We start from the raw sequence: 17932 nt of genomic DNA, 5'->3' as shown, positions 1-17932 counted from the left end.
TAATTATATTTTACTTTTGACATAATCATATTATTGAATGTTTAAGAAAATATTAATATTAATATTAATAAAAAATTTAGGTGTCGATTTGGGCGATGCTTTCAAAATTCCTGATAATTTACGTAGATCTGCATTCTTTCCTGCTGTTGTTTTAAAGGTAAGCTGTAAAATTTATTAAACTTGTTACTTTCTCATATTTCTCATATCTCTTTTCTGTTTGATAGACATGACATGCTTACAAGTTGAATTTTATCCACTGTTCTGAATATTGTAAAATTTTATTCCATATACTTTGTTAGATATATATTAGTGTTTTAAAAACATCACCTAGTCACTTTATTTTTTATATGTTCATCAAAAATTTCTATTTTAGAATGCTGAGATGGAATTTAACTTTGGTGAAACTTCCTTCAAGTATCCACCAGAGGTAAATGGTACTTCTTATGTTCTCAATTTATTCTCTTGTAATTATTTAATCAAGTTATAGAATATGGTTCTTGTATTTTAGGATGGCTATGTTGCAGTATGCTCAGCTTCTAAAGAATGTACTGTGAATTCAACAGTCACAGGTAAAATATAAAAATTTGGTTCTATTTTCTGTTTTATAAATGAAGCAATTGTTTATGTAGGATGTTATGATCAAATTCAAGGAATTACTAAAAATCTTCATAATGAAAAAATTTATTGTCAGATTACTCAAATCGAACTGGGGGGGGGGGAAATGCTTAAAACTGCCAGAGTAAGAAGCTTATAAATTAGCTGAAAGTTTAAAAAAAAAAAAAAAAAAAAAAATATTGTTCTTGTGATTTCAGCATTCTAATGCACCAAATTCTTCTCAATTATCATAAAATATCAGAGTTCTGTTCATATTATTTAATTAAATTTTGACTTAAGTCAAAATGGATTCTTAACATTAAATTGGTACCAAATACTTTTCTCTGAAACAAAGAATTTAAAACCAAATTTTACAAAAGCATAATGTTAAGAAATATGCATATCTTATGTACAATGCTAGAAAAAAGTTGTTTTTCATGTTTTATTTAAATTTTATATGAAATACAGTAAAGAAAAAAATTAGGAGCCTAAAGCCAACATGTCTTACAATAATAGAAAGGATATGTTTTAAAGAATTTAATGTGTGTAAATAGTTTGAAACTTGGAAAAGAAACATTTTGAATCTCTTCAAGTACTAAAACTTACTTCTTAATTAAAATTTTTTTTTTTTTAATTTTCATTTTTATGTTGAAATATATAATTTTTCAGTTTATGAAACTTTAATTTCCTGTTATTAATTTTCCCCCTTTTTAACATTTTTGTACACAATAAGTTTAGACATTAACTCAGCTAAATCTGGTGTTTTACCATAGACACTGCTTAATGTGATCACATTTGTTTACGCTGTTTTGATAACATTAACTGATTAAAAAATATTACTCAGAACAGCAATAGAATTAAACTAATTTCATACAAATGTAACTAGAAGTGTACCAATAAATACTCTTATAAAATGTTAATTAGGAATGTGCAAAAGTTTGCCTATGAAGTGTTCATAATGCTTCTGAAAATTATTTAACTGGTGATATATCCCTAATCTAAATGCTTGAAGATCATCTATAATTTACTGGATGAAAATATGCCAATGGAAAATTTAAAAGGCATATATGCTCTCAGGTTTTTTTATTTATTAATTTTTTTAGGAAGCAGAATAGAAAAGTATCTATCCCCTCCCTCTTCTTGAAGAAGAGGGTTTTCTCTGTGATTACCCTCAACATCAAGAGTTATTCAAAGTCTATGTCAAACTCAGGTTGTTTTTTCTCCCTATTCCCTTATTTTAAATGGTTGGTTAAAATTGGAAATAAGATATTTGGAAACTTGACTCCTCACATGAGGACATTTCTCTGTCATTTTGCAATTTTTTTTATAATATAGTTTGATCTTATTTGATGACATTATCTCTTATTTATTGACTTGGTGGGGGTTCAGTATCAGTATCCAAATGATAACGTTAATCATGATCACATTAATTGGCATCTACTGTATATCTACAATCATAGTTCTTTGAATAACTTCTGAATATTAGTGGATACTCTTTTGATTTAAAAAAAAAATCTAAATTTAAATTTTCAGTTTGTGTTAGATTTTTACTCTATGCCATTTTTATTGCTACAGTTGTTTTCTAAGGTATGTTTTTAACCTTGAATTTGCTGATCTACTTTCTGATTATGTGTAACCTTATAAAAAGTTACCTGTTTATTGGTGGTTTCGTGAGTTGACTATTCTTTATCTCATGGTATGCTTGCCTTCAAACTAGTTTCTGACCTGCATTCTAATATTTTGCAGTGTTTGACATTGCATAGCCACAGATTTAATCAGTTAGTATACTTCATAGCATTTGAATTTTTGCATTCTTTATTGACAGGCAAAACACAGGTAAACTCTACATCTGGTAGCTCTACAGTTACATTATATTGTTAAGCAGGTAAACACTGATCAACAAAATATTAGTTAAATGTAAAGAATGTGTTCTGAAATGCATGTAAGGTATGTGCTTGTATGGGTTGGATATTGTTGCAAGTATACTAAAGCAAAATAACAACACTATCAGCTGGTGAAATTGGAGGTGCAGAAACTGTTACAAACTGCTGCATTTCTTAAAATGTGGTCCTGCGTAAAATTAATCATTTGAGTACAGATTTATTAAAAAAAAAATTTCGTGTTTGGAATGGATTTAATTTAATGTGTGGAATACTATATAAAGGCTGTAGATTTTGCAAGAGAACTTATTAAGCGATATGCTGTACATAGTAATTAGAATTGAAAATCAAATTTAAATTCAGAAAAGAAACAAAGTGAAAATAAATTGAACGAAAATAATCTTTTGAAACAACTAACCTTAGGATTATAGCCTAGTGTATACAGACATATAGAAATGATCCCAGGTATTGCACAAAATCATTTTACATCAAAAGATTTTCCTTCCAAATCTGTTCCTCTGGGAAATCTTCACTAGAACATTCATAATAACTGCTGGATAAGCATTTGTTTTGTTTTTGAAATCTTGGTAATATTTCATTATCATCATCTTTTTCTAATTTGATATTATCTTTGAAACTTTCATCTTGAAATTCACTACAGTTCTCATCATCGTAAGTCTCCTCTTTCATTAAAACTTTTGTTAACACTTTCATAAAATTTATTACTTATTTCTGATACTTTGGGCCAGTTTGTCACTAACAAGGTTCACTGAATCACTGGAGGAAATGTCCTCTTACAACTGTTACAAATCACTCTTGCTGTGAACAAGAATATACATGTTTAATTTTGTAAATCCTAGTTTGAATGATGAATTAGATTTGTCATCCATAACTTAGGCAAAAATAGTGCATGATGAAACTCTGTCGTCAAGTGTACTTAAGGCATTAAGCCCAAAATTTTTGTTCACATTGCTGAACCATCAGTTCACTTTTATAATAATAGGCTTCATTTATTTCAATAACCAAATGTTAAACCTGGAACATTTTGGGAAAAAACTGTAAAAATGTGTGTTTTACAGTTTTTTTTTTTTTCACTGGATGTTCCAGGTGTTTTTTAGAAAAAAATAAAACCGTGGATTTAAGAATAGTGTAAGAAATTAAAAAAAAAAGCAGTGATGTCTAAACAGTTAAGCTAGCATCACTAAAACATACCAGTGAGCTTAAAGCGTTAGTCAAAAGGAAATAAAATTCTTTTATCTATCAGAAAATATATATATTATTTGAGTAATGTAAAACTACTGTTTATCTTGTTGCTATCTATTATGTTTTGTGTTTCAAAAATATTGTATAATTTAATATCTTTTAACACAGCTTTAAAATAGGGTTGAATCAAATAATGTGCACTTGCAGACTTGTAATTTTGTAGCATGACACATCTTAATAGATATACAAAATTAAAGTTTTTATAGTCATTTATGAAAAATGCTTCTTCTTTATCTTGCAAAACATAGCCCATAATGTGCAAAATTATTTCAAACTACCCCTAAATCAATATTACATCATTTTATTAATTATGATAATCTATTATGCAAAATTTAATGATATGATTTGATGATAATATGATTTAATGAATATTCTTTTACTTTTAGGAGAATCATCTGGTCCTGTAAAAAATATTTAAAAAAATGCATCTCAAGCAATTATAATAGATTATAATATAATGGGCTGTATATAATATGTATCATTGATTTGATTAATATTCTTTTACTTTTAGGAGAATCATCTGGTCCTGTAAAAAATATTAAAAATGCACCTCAAGCAATTATTATAGAGGTAATTCAGTAGAATTATTTTTATATATTGGAAATAGCATATTTTGATAGTTTTAAATTTAGATAACTATGAATTTCCAGTTATTAACTAAAAGTTGTCCATGCAAATATAATTTTTATGTGATATTTTTCAAGCTGTATGTGAGTGTAAATTAAAAACAGCTTTTTAGAAAAAATAGAAAGACATTTAAATTTCATTTTTCTTGTTTAAATTTATGAGTAAAAATTAAAATAAGTATTTTTTTTCATTTAATATATCATTAGATAATACAGAAAATTCAGTGTTTTTAGATAATAATTTATTTTTTTCATTTTTCATTTTTTTATGTATGTGTTGCCATAGCTCAAATTATATTTTCACATTAAATAATTATATGTGCATACGGTTTCAGACTTTACAAAATCATAGGCCATGTAACTTTGATAAAAAATTTCTGATTTTTTTTTTTTTTTTTTTTTTAAGCCATCAAGAGAATTAGCAGAACAGGTAAGTAACATTACGTTTCAAATTTTCTTCATTTTGTAAAGGCCTAAAAGGTGTTGTATAAGCAAGTATTCTTCTTTAGTATAACTGTGAATTTTCACTTTTTGGTAATCATATGAAATTTTTATTGCAAATATTGTAGTTCTCTTCTAATATTGTTTTTTTTTTTTAATTCTTTATATATTCACAAAGATATTTTTTTTCAGACTCTGAAATGTATACAGAATTTCAAGAAACATCTTCATAGTCCTAATGTTAAGTAAGTAGTTTCAATACTTGATTTCAGAGAAAGTATTTTTGGATGTTTTATGAGGAAGAATATTAGGTGTGTTTTATGAAAGAAGAGTGTGGAGTTATATATTTTAATATCACAGTACGAAATCTGAAATCCAAATGTTCAATATCCAGACACCTGAATCATCAGCCAAAAAATAATAAATAAAAAAAATCTCTGATAGGCATTGTATTGATGTTGGTCAGAATCACGAGAACGAGAGGTAAGCATTTGTGACCCCATACAATCTCTGCAGGTTTTCAATTCTGCAGTTTTCCCCTAAATTCTAAATATTTTACCACCCCTAAATTCTGCTGCTCATTGCTTCTTCAAAATTCTAAAAAATTTTCAATCTATAATTTTTGCTGCTCTGTACTTTTTTAAAATTCTAAAATTTTTGTCACTCCTGAATTCTGCTGCCTGGTGTGGCTGCACTAACTCTGATGGCAGTCGTGTTGGGAGCATAGCATTCTTCTACCTGACATAAACTATAAATGAAACGGCAGTGTTGCCATGTGTATGTATTAGTCACCCAGTGGCCAATGATGCTTACTGTTGTACCAAAGGGCTTAAGTTTGAAACTTATAGAACTCATGGATGTTTGTAAGCGTATAATGTCTGTCCAGCAAGGGGCTACTCAAAATACAAAATGAGTCAAACGTCCCCTCAAGAAGTTGATGGGGACCACTTTCCATGATGATCTTCTTTAAAATTGGGCGGGAAGCTTAACAAGTAGGTAGGTTCAGCAGTACCTTAATCAGCTGTGGTAGTCCAGAGATGCTGGCCTAGCTTTTAATTGTACCTATCTACATATTATAATACAAGATTTAAACTGATGATCAAATATCCCAAATCTAGAATGAAGTTTCCCAAATCTAGAATTGCTGAAGGTCCTGATAATTCCAAATCATGCTTTCCTTTGAATAATTTTGTTTCACATTTTTTATATGTGTGGTCCTGTATATGAAAAATCATATTGTGTAAAAGTGATCTGAAGGTAAAACAGTAGTTTGTGAAAAAAATTTGGACTTAAAATAAAAAAAAATAAAAAAAAAAAAAAAAAAATATTAGCACTGAATGACAAAAATATCAAAAGCAGAGTGTTGAAAAATCTGTACTGACACCTCCACAATGAAAAGGAAAAAATTATTCTTTCCTCATTTCAAATTTCTTATAATAGATTTAAAAAAAAGTCCAGAGAGAAGAAAGAGTGGTTAAAAGAAAATTAGTTTGCAAGGTGTAAATTCAGTAATATCAAATTTGTTGAAGACTAGGTTAGTTTTTTGGATTATGCCAAAGCAACAGAAAGTGCCATCTGCTTCAAAGGAGGGATTTCTTTGTGGAGAACTTTATGTTTGAGTGAAACTGGTTCATATGCATTTTACATCTATACCCAGGTCAAGTTTCTATATTTAAAAATCTTAACTGCACTACTGGTGAGCCATTGATAAAGAATAAAACTATTTAAAATGCTGAAAGAAAGTTTAATCTTTTCTGAAAGACTTGGATTCCAGCCTCGTATTCTATTAGGTTGTAGCATTTTATGTCGAAATAGTAATTTTTCTGCATTGTTTAGAGTAAGATATAACATTATCCTGTAACAGTAGGCTAATACTGACAAGAGCTGCAGGTTGTTTCATGTACACTGCACAAAAAAGGGGGGAGGGGACAGTTCTATATCTCCTGTTCTGCTGCGACAATTGACACAATTAAAAAAATTAGTAAAAAACAAAAATGAAGTTCTTGTTTTGTGAGAGGAGGGATTTCTCACCCAGTAATGTAGTTCTGTTGACAGGGAGGGAAAGTAATAATTAGTTTTCTTCGACAGCTTCTTTACGTGGGATAGAATAAAATTTTTAATTTGCTGGTACCTATATTCACTTTTTAGTCCCACCAGTAATTCAAACATATCCAGATTCCCTTTTATAACATGATATTTCCATAAGTATATTTTGGAGGGTTTTGGTTATTACTGTGGGAGTGACTGTCAGGTTACCCTGTGTTGAGTAGCGGCTGGTAGTGTATCTGACTCCTTATAATGATTGGGTAAGGTTGCAAGGTTGTGTACTTCTCCTGCATTTTAATTCAAAACATATTTATTACAATAACGAGAGGCTGTTTATACACACACACACACACACACATATATAATTCATAAATAGCATAGATAAGTATTAAAATGAATTGTAGTCCTCATAGTGTGAGAAGTCTGCTAACGAAATTCTCTCTAGTCGAGAGTTCAGGAGCATCGCAGAGGTCTGTCTAGTCGAAAGTTTAGGAGTGTTCTTCTGATATAACTCCGATGATGAAAATTTTCAGACAGAATTAGCCGCACCTCCTTAATTTAACAGTAGCATTTTACATCCTCTCATTCGTTATACCTGGAAGGATATCAGAGGAAAAATCATTGGTTCGTCACCCCTCTTGAATTTGAGAAGCTTTGACGACAGACACAGTGCACAATGTTAAAATCTCCTGACACTAGTCAGGAAGTTATGTCTCAATGATGTCAAAAACATATTGTGTGACTCATCGTAAAGGCTGGGAGCAGTGAATTGCAGGGACCACACACATGATTTACTTATCTCTGTGTGGTCTGCCACATACTCCCCCTCCAGTATCATCGTGATGATATGTAAAAATCAGGCAAAGGCACATGTCTGCCCGAACGAGTTTGACGAATATTTGGTTTGGCGTGATGAGCATATTTAGGTTTCAAAGTATCAGGAGAGAGAGTATCCATGTTGGTATTCAGCAGAAATGCTGGTTTCACCTGAGCAGTTGAGACCAAAACAAGTTTTTCCATGAATGCATAATTTGAACACTTTTTCACTTGTTTTAGAACTTTAAAAGGGCAGTCGTATGCTGGTCGAAGTGGCCGTCGTACTGTATCACATAACACGTTAACTCATTTTTAAATCTTTTTGAATAAACCCTGCTTTTTGTTGTATGTGATCCATTTGGATTTGATTTAAGTTGCTACGTGTAACTTCGAAGTTCGACGTATTCTACAGGATCAGGTGCAACATTCAATGTGTTGAAAAAAATTGCCTGAGAGTTAAATGGTAATTCCGTACACAAGTTCAGCAAGCATGCAGCCGATGGTTTTTTTGAGGGCTGTTCTCAAACCAAGTAGCACAGTTGGTAGAACTTCTGTCCATTTTAGTCGCGACACATTAATGCAGCTTTAAAAGGACGGTGAAATTCCACAATTAAGCCATTGTTTTGAGGATAATAAGCAGTTGTGTGTATTCGTTGTATGCCTAGGAGTTTAGTTAGAGCCTTAAATAAACAAGATTCACATTAATGGCCTTGATCGATTGTAATAGTAGCTGGTACACCAAAGCGGGTGATCCAGTTGGCATAGAAGGCCTCCTTACCATTGTAGCTTGAATATTGATGATGGGGATAGCTTCTGTCCATCTAGTAAACTGGTCGATAGCTGTTAGGCAATATGTGAATCCACTAGAAGGTGAATTGGGCCAATAAGATCTATATGAATATTTTGAAATCACATAGAAGTTTCACTAAATGGTTGTAAAGGGGCTGAAGTATGTTTATTTTAGATTTTTGGCACGAAATACACTGTCTTGCCCAGTTCGTGACATCTTTGTTGATATTTAGCCACACATACACCGACTACGAACTATTTTTGACATAGTTCAAATGCCTGGATGAGCTAAATTATGTAGGCAATTAAAACACAGTTTTCGAAATGCCTTAGGAATATAAGGTCTTGCTATACCTGTAGATATATCACAATATAATTCTATTTCTGAATTTGGGAGCTTAATCTTTTTCATTTGTAAAGAATTGTTAGTGTTAAGTATTTCTTTTAACTCATCATCTCTTGATTGTTCTCAAGCAATTTCTTCATAATCAATGGATCCATCGATTTTAATTTTGTGAATGCGAGATAATGTGTCAGCCACAATACTGTCAGTTCTTTTAATGTACTGAATATCAGTTGTGAATTGAGAAATTAAATCTATCTGATGAGTTTGACGTGGGGATCATTTTTCAAGTTTTTGTTTGAAAGCAAATATTAATGGTTTGTGGTCATTAAATACTGTAAATTTGTGTCCTTCAAATTTAGATACATACATCTAATTCAAATTTAGATACATGATGTATCTAAATTTGCGAATGAATGAGTTATATTGCTAATAACTCTCTATCATAGGCACTGTATTTTGCCTCAGTGTTTGTGAGCTTCCTAGAGAAAAATACTAGAGGTTTGAGCCCTTCTTTAGTAACTTGATTTAGAGATCTGCCAATAACATAGTCAGATACATCGACCTGTAGAAGGATGTGCTAATAATGTAGCATTTGCTAACTGTTTAGCATTTTCAAAAGCTTCACTTGTTTGCAAAGACCAAGGAATTTTTTGCCAGTCATTCTTTTTTGAACCTTTTAAATATTCGCAGAGTAGTGCTTGAATATGTGTTGTACATGGCAGATACCTACAGCAAAAATTTAGTAAGCCTAAGAACTTCTTCAAGTCTTTAAGAGTTTCTAATTTTTTGAAGTTCAGAATTGCATTCACCAGTTCGGGTAAATGTTTAGTGCCATCCTTGTTTATTAAATTGTCTAAGAATTCTATTTCAGGGACTTCAAAAACACATTTTGAAGTATTTAACTCAAATCCATATTCGTTTAATTTGTGTCAAACTTTGGAAATGTGTTGTTTATGAAGTGTTTCGTTTTCTGAGATTATTAGAATGTCATCTAAGTATGTGTAACAAAAATCTAGTCCTCATAGCACTTCTAGCATGAAATGCTGGAATGTTTGAGCAGCATTTTTGAGTCCAAAATTTAAATAAGGAAAACTCAAAACGACCAAAAGGGGTAATTACCGCTGTTTTAGTTGTGTGTTTTTCATAGACGGGTATATGATAATAAGCCCTTGCAATGTCTAATTTAGAAAACACTGTTTTGCCATGCAGAGATTGAGCGAAATCTTGTATATGTGGAATAGGATATGAATCGAAAACTGTAACTGAATTAAGTACTCTGTAATCTCCAACTGGTTTAATGCCAGTAGGCTTTTTATGTACTATGTGCAGAGGTGATGACCAGTTACTCTTAGAGTAAAGTGACCACTCATCCCGATTTTGGTGGGACAGTCCCACTTTTTGAAGGATTGTCCCACATCTCGCCGATTTTTAAAAATGTTGCACTTTTTAGAAAACATCTGCACTTCTTATTTTAAATGTACTGTAAAATATATTACCTATTATTTATTGATTATTATAGTGAATATAAAGAAATTAAAAAAAACCACATAAAATGCATGTTGAGTAAACTAAATTAGGTGATGTAACGAGTTACATTTACTAGGTGGTGTTCGATTTTTGTTGTTACATCTCGTCAAGGAATATGTATTGTTAAAGGAGGAATAGCTAGCATTAGCTGAAGGGATATTTGCTTTCCACACCATAAACTACAACCAATTGAGTTTCAACAAGTGTCAGATCAATTGAGTGTACACCGCAAACAAACAAAACATTGTACGACAAAAAATTTGCACGTACAAGGACAAGAAACGAAGCAATTATTTGTAATGTTTTTTCACCATATTCATTTTCATAATTTCAGAAAGAATTAGATAAATGCACATTATTATTATTATCATATATTATTATGCTTCCAACCACAAAGATTTCAAATTATTTTCCACAATTGTTAGACTTTTTGATCCAGAAACAGGAATTAAAATTAGAATATTAGATTTTGTTTCAATGCCGGTGAAACTTTTTTTTTTTTTTTTCAATGGCAGATTGTGAACATTTACAGTTTTGTAACAAAGTCCATTAATCTATACTAAGGCCAGATGTGGTGGTCTTTTTATTATGGAGACACCTAATAGGTGGCCCGTCATTGCCTCCTATGAAGGGGACAAACAGTTACAATCATGCCTTCTTCGGGATTTGAACCCAGGCCCTTTGGTATCACAGTCAGGCTGCCTAACCACTATACCTTCTGGGCGGCTGCCGGGTGAAACTTCACAAATAATTTTTGATTCAATAAGCACTATTTTAAAAAAGAATAATTTGAACAATAAAATTATTGCCTTGACACTAACGCAAATTTTGGTGGAAAAGCTAGAAGAGGCGTCAATAACGTTTTTATGAAATTTAACGAATGTTTGAACCAAAAATTTATTCGAGTAGGTTGGACAGCGCACATTCTACACAATACTATTCAAACAGCATCTGACTTACTTCCAGGGGATATTGAAAATATTATTTCAAAAATTCATTCGTATATATATATATATATATACTGTGCGTGTCGAAAGTTTGAAGGATTTTTGTGAAAGCGTAGAAATCGAATATAAAAGAATTATTGGTTACAGCAAAACATGATGGCTAGCTCTTTTACCAGCTGTAGAAAATATTTTAAAAATATACCATTAAAATCATACTTTTTATCACAAGATAAATGTTCAAGAATATTCCAGCTGTTTTTTGAAAATGACACATCACAAATTTATCTTCAGTTTATCCACAACCAAGCTACATTATTTTACAATGCTGTGAAAATTATTGAAGGGGACAAAATTTCAATTACAGAAGTGTCAAATGAAATCAATAATTTAAACACAAAATTGCAAGAAAGAATTGATAATGATTACATTCCTTTAGATATTCGAAAGGACATCACTAGGTTGGAAGAACAAGGTGCCATATTAAATGACCTGATTTTCTGAAAGAAGTCAGAAATTTTTATAATAACTGCTTGGAACATCTTTAAGAACGGACAGTTCAATTCGAGGATATTAAAAACTTTCATTGGGTGACATTAAAAAAGGAGATTTTATGGGAATATGTATATGGGACTTATAGGAATTGCTAATATATTAAAAATCTTTTTAATATATTAGTAACCATTTCCGAAAAATAATGTTATCGAAAATGATCTTTTTGATGAGATGTCATTGGTAAAATTATGTTACTGATGAAAGAACTAAATGTTGGTTGTTTGCAAATGTGGAAAAAAACAAAAAATGAAGAAATTTTACTTGTCTCAAGTAATTCATTAAAGGAGGGGAAGTTTTATTGAATTTTTCTGTCATTAATAAATTTCACAAATACTAGAACATAACATATATTGATTAAATCTGTTGACTCATCGACATGAATTGAAACATTGCCATTTTTCAGTTTATCACACAAAACCTCTTCAATATTATGTGACATATCATTGATTCATCAACTTATTGAATTGTTCGAAAGTGAAATAATTTCAATTTCTTCACTGCATCTTCTTCCAACATTTTCCCCACTATAAATTTACATGTGGGTATTATCAGATTCTCACTGATTGTGTAACTTTTTCTTTTTTTATGCAATAATTTGTGCTATGTATTATTTGTCATGAAATGTCTGTTTGATATTGTTGGAGTCATTGCTATATTTGAAATTTTTTTACCACAATGAAGACACAATAGAAGAGGACATTCTGGATCAGCATTCTATGTAAAGCCTATTGATAAATAACTTTCATTGTGACGACAAACCTTTTTTGTTCCTCTTTCTTTATTAATCTTTTGAAATTTTGTATGAGATTCTAAATCTTCATCACTGATCTCTTTAGAAATATCTGTATTTTTTGTCTTTAAGTATTACCACATTTTAACTGTTAAAATCTATAAAAGAATTTTAAAAATGAGAAACAAAACTGAATAAAATACTAATAAAATAGTAGTAAAAATAATAGTAAAATAAACTAAATAATAGTAAAATAAAAAAATTGCACAACACTCTACTTAACCAACCAACATGTTCCTACACTTCTTGCAGCACTAATGCATACACAGCCCCACAAGCTTCTAGTACGTAACATTTGAAAAACTGCCTTTGGCTATGTTTACTTAGACTCATGTTGTATGCATATCCTTGCAATGCCAATGTACAGTTTAATGAAATTTGCTAATTAAATTAATCTCCTTTCATTAAAACAATTGAATTGGTAATGCAGGTAGCCAAGAAACTTGTACAACTGTTGATGAGTGACGAGTGTAACCGAACATAGCCGAACAGTCAAAGGCAGTTTTTCAATTATCATTGGATAGATTCTTGTCACAGTCACACCTGCTTTCTCCACTGAAGTTGGTTAAGTTTACCAAATCAGAAAAATATTGTTTTCCACATGTTTGACTTGCGTGTTATTTCCTTATTTCTTGTGGAACTTTTAGCAATGCTTTTCGGAACCTTAGGGTTCCGGGAAACCCAAGATAGGAAATGTTGCAGTAAACCCTTGCCGAATGTGTGGGTTATTCCATTAATATATTGCTCATATGGGAAAATCGCAAGGAAAAGTTTTATTAGGTATATTTCAGATTAAGAAAATATGTATTATTTAAATAAAGCTAAATGTTTTTGCAATTAAAGGGAAATAAAAACTTAAACAAATGTTAATTGAAAGGATATTTATTTATATGTGATACAACAATTTTTTTTAAAAAACTGATAATTTTTGTTTTAAGACAGCAAAAACGTTTCGCAGTAAAAATAACAAAGTTATTCAATGCCTCTCATAAAGTGTCATTATCTTTCTTTATTTTGATCAATCTCCATTGCAAAATCAGACTTTCTGGGCCTTGTTTAATGATTTGTTTAACGTCCAAGTGAAGAGTTCTTTATCTCCTTCATTATCATTGCTTTCACTATCAGAGTTACAAGATTATCTTTTTCTTCGTTCATCATTTCTTGACTGGTTCTTTGACTTCTCCTTGTTCCATATCTGAAATTTCTTTGCCAATAAATGTGTTTACAATTTGTACAATTTCTTTGGCTGTGCTTTCAGTCAGTGGAACTGCATCAAAATGGTTGATGACTTCTGGCTAGAGCTGATGCCAGCAGCCACTTGATGTGATAAATAAATGTTGAATTGCATACGAATGAAGTTCTAGTGTTGGACTAATTAAATGGAAACAAATGAAATAACACATATATGTGAAATTGCCTTCTTAAAATTCGTACATTGCAAGGCTTTGCTGTATTATATCTGCCAATTTTAAATTTAAAAAGAAAGGAAAAGTGGAGGTGAGTGCTTTTGGCAACTTTATGTGCTTGTGAAATAATGGTATAAACATAAGTATTTAATGCAGATATAATAATATGGACATCAGCAAACCTTAAAAATGTCCTCTTCTGCTTGGATGTGCTGTGGAAAGTGATACAGGAAGGCTTCCATATCTCAACGTGTCTTATGGAATAGAATCAAAGTACTGTTATACTTGTATCATTATGTTGGAAATCAATTGTTTCTTTCAGCTATCTTGCCCTCAGTTCTGTTGATTTTCACTATTCTGCCACAATTCCTAGGAAGCATCTGTGACAGCTTTTTCTAAATGAAGGTATTCACTGCTGCAATTTACATCTGCATTGGTAGCTTTTCTTATGATATACTAATCGGCCAATTCCTTGCTCTCCACAGTTGTAGATACATGACACATGCATACTTGCATTCTGCCAGGGTTGCCAACTCAAAATAGATAGATACAATTTGCACGAACCTATATAAGCTATTCTGCTTTACCAGTGACTTCTTGCAGCTACACTAGCTTAGCATACAGTTATTTTTCTTTTGCACTTCCCATTCATTAACCCTTTAACTGTCAAGTTATTTTGATGATTTGGGTACACAAATTGTCAAATTTTTTTATTGGAAAAACCAAATGTAGCTGAAATAAACATCTCCCAATATATATTCGGGAATGACAATACGATGCACTCAAAAAAAAAAAAATTACCCCGAGAAATACTCGGGCGGGACATTTTCGAACACCAGTGCTGTGCCTGAGATAATCTCGGGCATAACAGTTAAAAGGTTAAAAAAAAAAAAAAAAAAAAAAAAAAAAAAAAAACTACTATTCCCACCTACAAATTCTGTTTTATTTGCTACACAATTGTATACATTTCTCATTTATTTAATACTGACATCAACATTTTGGCATCATGTGCAACCACACTACACATGAAAAGTACAAAGGCTAGGGTCTCACTGTCCTTCTTCAATCTTTGCAGTTCACCAAAATTGATGTCCTCCATGAGGAAATAATCCCATAATGGGGGTTATTTGAGATGCCAGTAAGAGCAAAATAAAATTCTTGCTAAAACAGACATTAAAAAAATATCAAAATATCAGTGACTTCTGTGTATAGGCATATGGTTTAATAGCAAATATTAAACACCTGTGCAACTTTTCTTTATGATATAGCATAGATTTGGCTCATTAATGTCTATCTTCTGGAAAAGATGGGATGCCAACTCTGGTGTTCCTTATTTTTAAACTCTTGTGATTTAATTGGAATTTTGTAAATCAGCAGTATATTGTCTGTCTGTCTACTGATTGTTACCTAATCAAATACTGTACTCGTTTTTGCCTTTACAAGATGTTGAATTATGCAGTTTAAAAAAATTTCATGCTTATAATTTAATTTCTCTCAATTGCTGCCAGTAAATAGATGACAGGTGACATCATTAAGTCATCTACAGCCTTGTGTTTCAAGTGAAGTACACAATTTCAAGCTGTACATTCTAACTCCAGTAAAATGGTGAGAACTAGTAGTATTCTGCAATCAATTATTATAACTGTAAGCCAGGCACTAATTAAATAAATAGGTGACAGGATTATATATTTTATAAATATTTCAATATGTATAATTTTTTGCCTTGGGCTTAGGCACAATATGAGGATATGCTCAACCAAGAACAAGTTTTAATGTAGTAGTTTCTAAAGATGGAAAGAACTATGTCACTAGATATTTTCATATTTATAATAGCTTTCCATTAGAATTAATGTGAAGAGTTAATGCTAGATTTCTTCTTTGTATTCTTGTTCTTTTAAACTGTCTTTAAATTTTCAATTGTGATTATTAGCAGACTTTTAACTCTTTGAAATCCAGACCCTTCGCTAACCTGTATCCTTAAAATGCTGAACCGCCCGAAATACTTTTCCACTTTCACAGCAGTTTCTAGCCCTCCCCATCCATTAACACAGAAAATAAGTGTGAAGATTTCGAATGACACCCTTTGTACACTCATGTCCAAAATTATCTTTACATACCCAAAAAAGATGATATTCAATGAAATATCGAATCAATGTGATCCGTATTTTCAGGGAATGTGTGAAAACCAAGCCTAATTAGCATTATCCAATCAAAAGTAATCAAACGGTTTGTGATATGCAAATCTAGGCGTTACGTCATCCAAGGGTGAATCAAGCGCTTTGCGCAAACTGAATATTTGAGTGAATTTCTGCAACATAGCGTTTGATTTCAGTGTGTAGGGACTCAAAGCGGTTTGTTATGGCTTCGAAGTATCATTTGGAAGAATCTGTAAAGTGGCGAATTATCGGCCGTTTAGAAGCAGGGCAGTCAATCATGGAAACAGCCACATGTCTGAATATTTCAAGACAGACAGTCTCTAAGCTATGGAAACAGTTTCAAAATGATGGAAGTGTTGTAAGGAGGCCTGGACAAGGTCGGAAACGAATGACAACTGCTTTTGAAGATCGGTATCTGGCATTAACTGCCCGTCGTAACAGAAAGGCTACTGCTCGCCAGTTAAGTTCAGAGCTTGCAGCCGCCACTGGAACTGTTGCATCACGGCAAACAATATACAGAAGACTTAATGAAAAAGGCCTTTATGCCAGAAAGCCAAGGGTATGTGTTTTACTGTCTTCACAGAAAAAGAGGGATCGCTTTAATTGGTGTAAAGAACATCAAAACTGGACTGAACATCAATGGTCCCATGTTCTCTTTACTGATGAGTCGCGGTTTAGTTTAACTGGTGATTCTAAACGTGTTTACATCTGGAGGGAGTCAGGAACACGAAATGATCCCTCGAACATTGTGGAACGTGACCGTTTCGATAGTGGAGGTGTGATGATATGTGGTGGAATAATGATCGATGGACGTACGCCCCTACATGTGTTCAGCAGCGGATCTGTGACAGGCCAGATATATCGGGATGAGGGCTTTGATCCTTATGTAAGACTTTTCAGGGGTGCATATGGACCTGACTTTTTATTTATGGATGATAATGCCCGTCCACATCGAGCAAACCTCGTTGATGAATTCCTTGAAAGGGAAGACATTAAGCGAATACCTTGGCCACCAAACTCTCCTGACCTTAACCCGATAGAGAACTTATGGGACTACCTTGGAAGAGCAATTGCATGTATACATCCTCCTCCTAGAGATGTAAATACTCTGAAGACGGCATTGCTGGAAGAGTGGAGATTAATTCCCCAAACTGTGGTTAACAACGTTATTTCCAGCCTTAAAACACGTTGTGATATGTGTGTACAAGTCAGGGGAGATCATATTCCATATTAAATTCATAAGACTTAATTCTTTTTCTGAATCATTCCTTTTTTTTGTTAACTCTCTTTGTCACACTTTATTACCATTTTTATTGTTTCATGCTACAATTTTATATCATATGAGGTAATCTTCAATTTTTTCTTTTGCATTTATGTGCCATCATGTTATGTATGATTCCACGAAAATTCATTAAATTATTAGTCTCTGAGAAATCCGTGAATTTATGCATGTAAACATAATTTTGGACATGAGTGTACTTTCTAATAAAGATTCCATTAGTCTTTAACCCCATTCTTTATAAACCTATCCTTGAAGGTCAGACCAACAAGCCTGTCTGACTTTGTTATGATCACGACTGAGATTTTGTTTACTTCCGTTATTTTTATACGAAGGAATAAATTGATTAAAAATAAATATAATCCTTAAATTTTTAAACAGCAATTTTATTGCTGTCATGTGTAACATAAATATGAGCCAATTTCCGTTGGGAAAAGCACGCCAATTCTCAAGCAGATACCTGTTGTACTTTGC

At 31.8% G+C, this 17932-nt stretch overlaps 1 protein-coding gene across 2 annotated transcripts in view; it reads left to right on the top strand.

Moving 5' to 3' along the window:
• Ddx1 (ATP-dependent RNA helicase Ddx1) overlaps nt 1–17932 on the top strand; it is a 193717-nt gene that overhangs the window by 85362 nt on the left and 90423 nt on the right. For both annotated transcript variants that reach the window (XM_035363517.2, XM_085825251.1), the window contains 6 exons: nt 81–157; nt 374–427; nt 509–569; nt 4249–4307; nt 4770–4793; nt 4997–5049. In XM_035363517.2, coding sequence (XP_035219408.2) covers nt 81–157; nt 374–427; nt 509–569; nt 4249–4307; nt 4770–4793; nt 4997–5049 — 328 coding nt within the window. The remainder of the gene's footprint in view (nt 1–80; nt 158–373; nt 428–508; nt 570–4248; nt 4308–4769; nt 4794–4996; nt 5050–17932) is intronic.

The sequence above is a fragment of the Stegodyphus dumicola genome, chromosome 10 (genome assembly GCF_044657685.1).
Source record: "Stegodyphus dumicola isolate Sdum_Otavi_A_Nest chromosome 10, ASM4465768v1".
In the NCBI taxonomy this organism is placed as follows: Eukaryota; Metazoa; Arthropoda; class Arachnida; order Araneae; family Eresidae; genus Stegodyphus; species Stegodyphus dumicola.
Note: the sequence above shows the minus strand (reverse complement) of the source record. Positions and strands in the feature narration are given on the sequence as shown.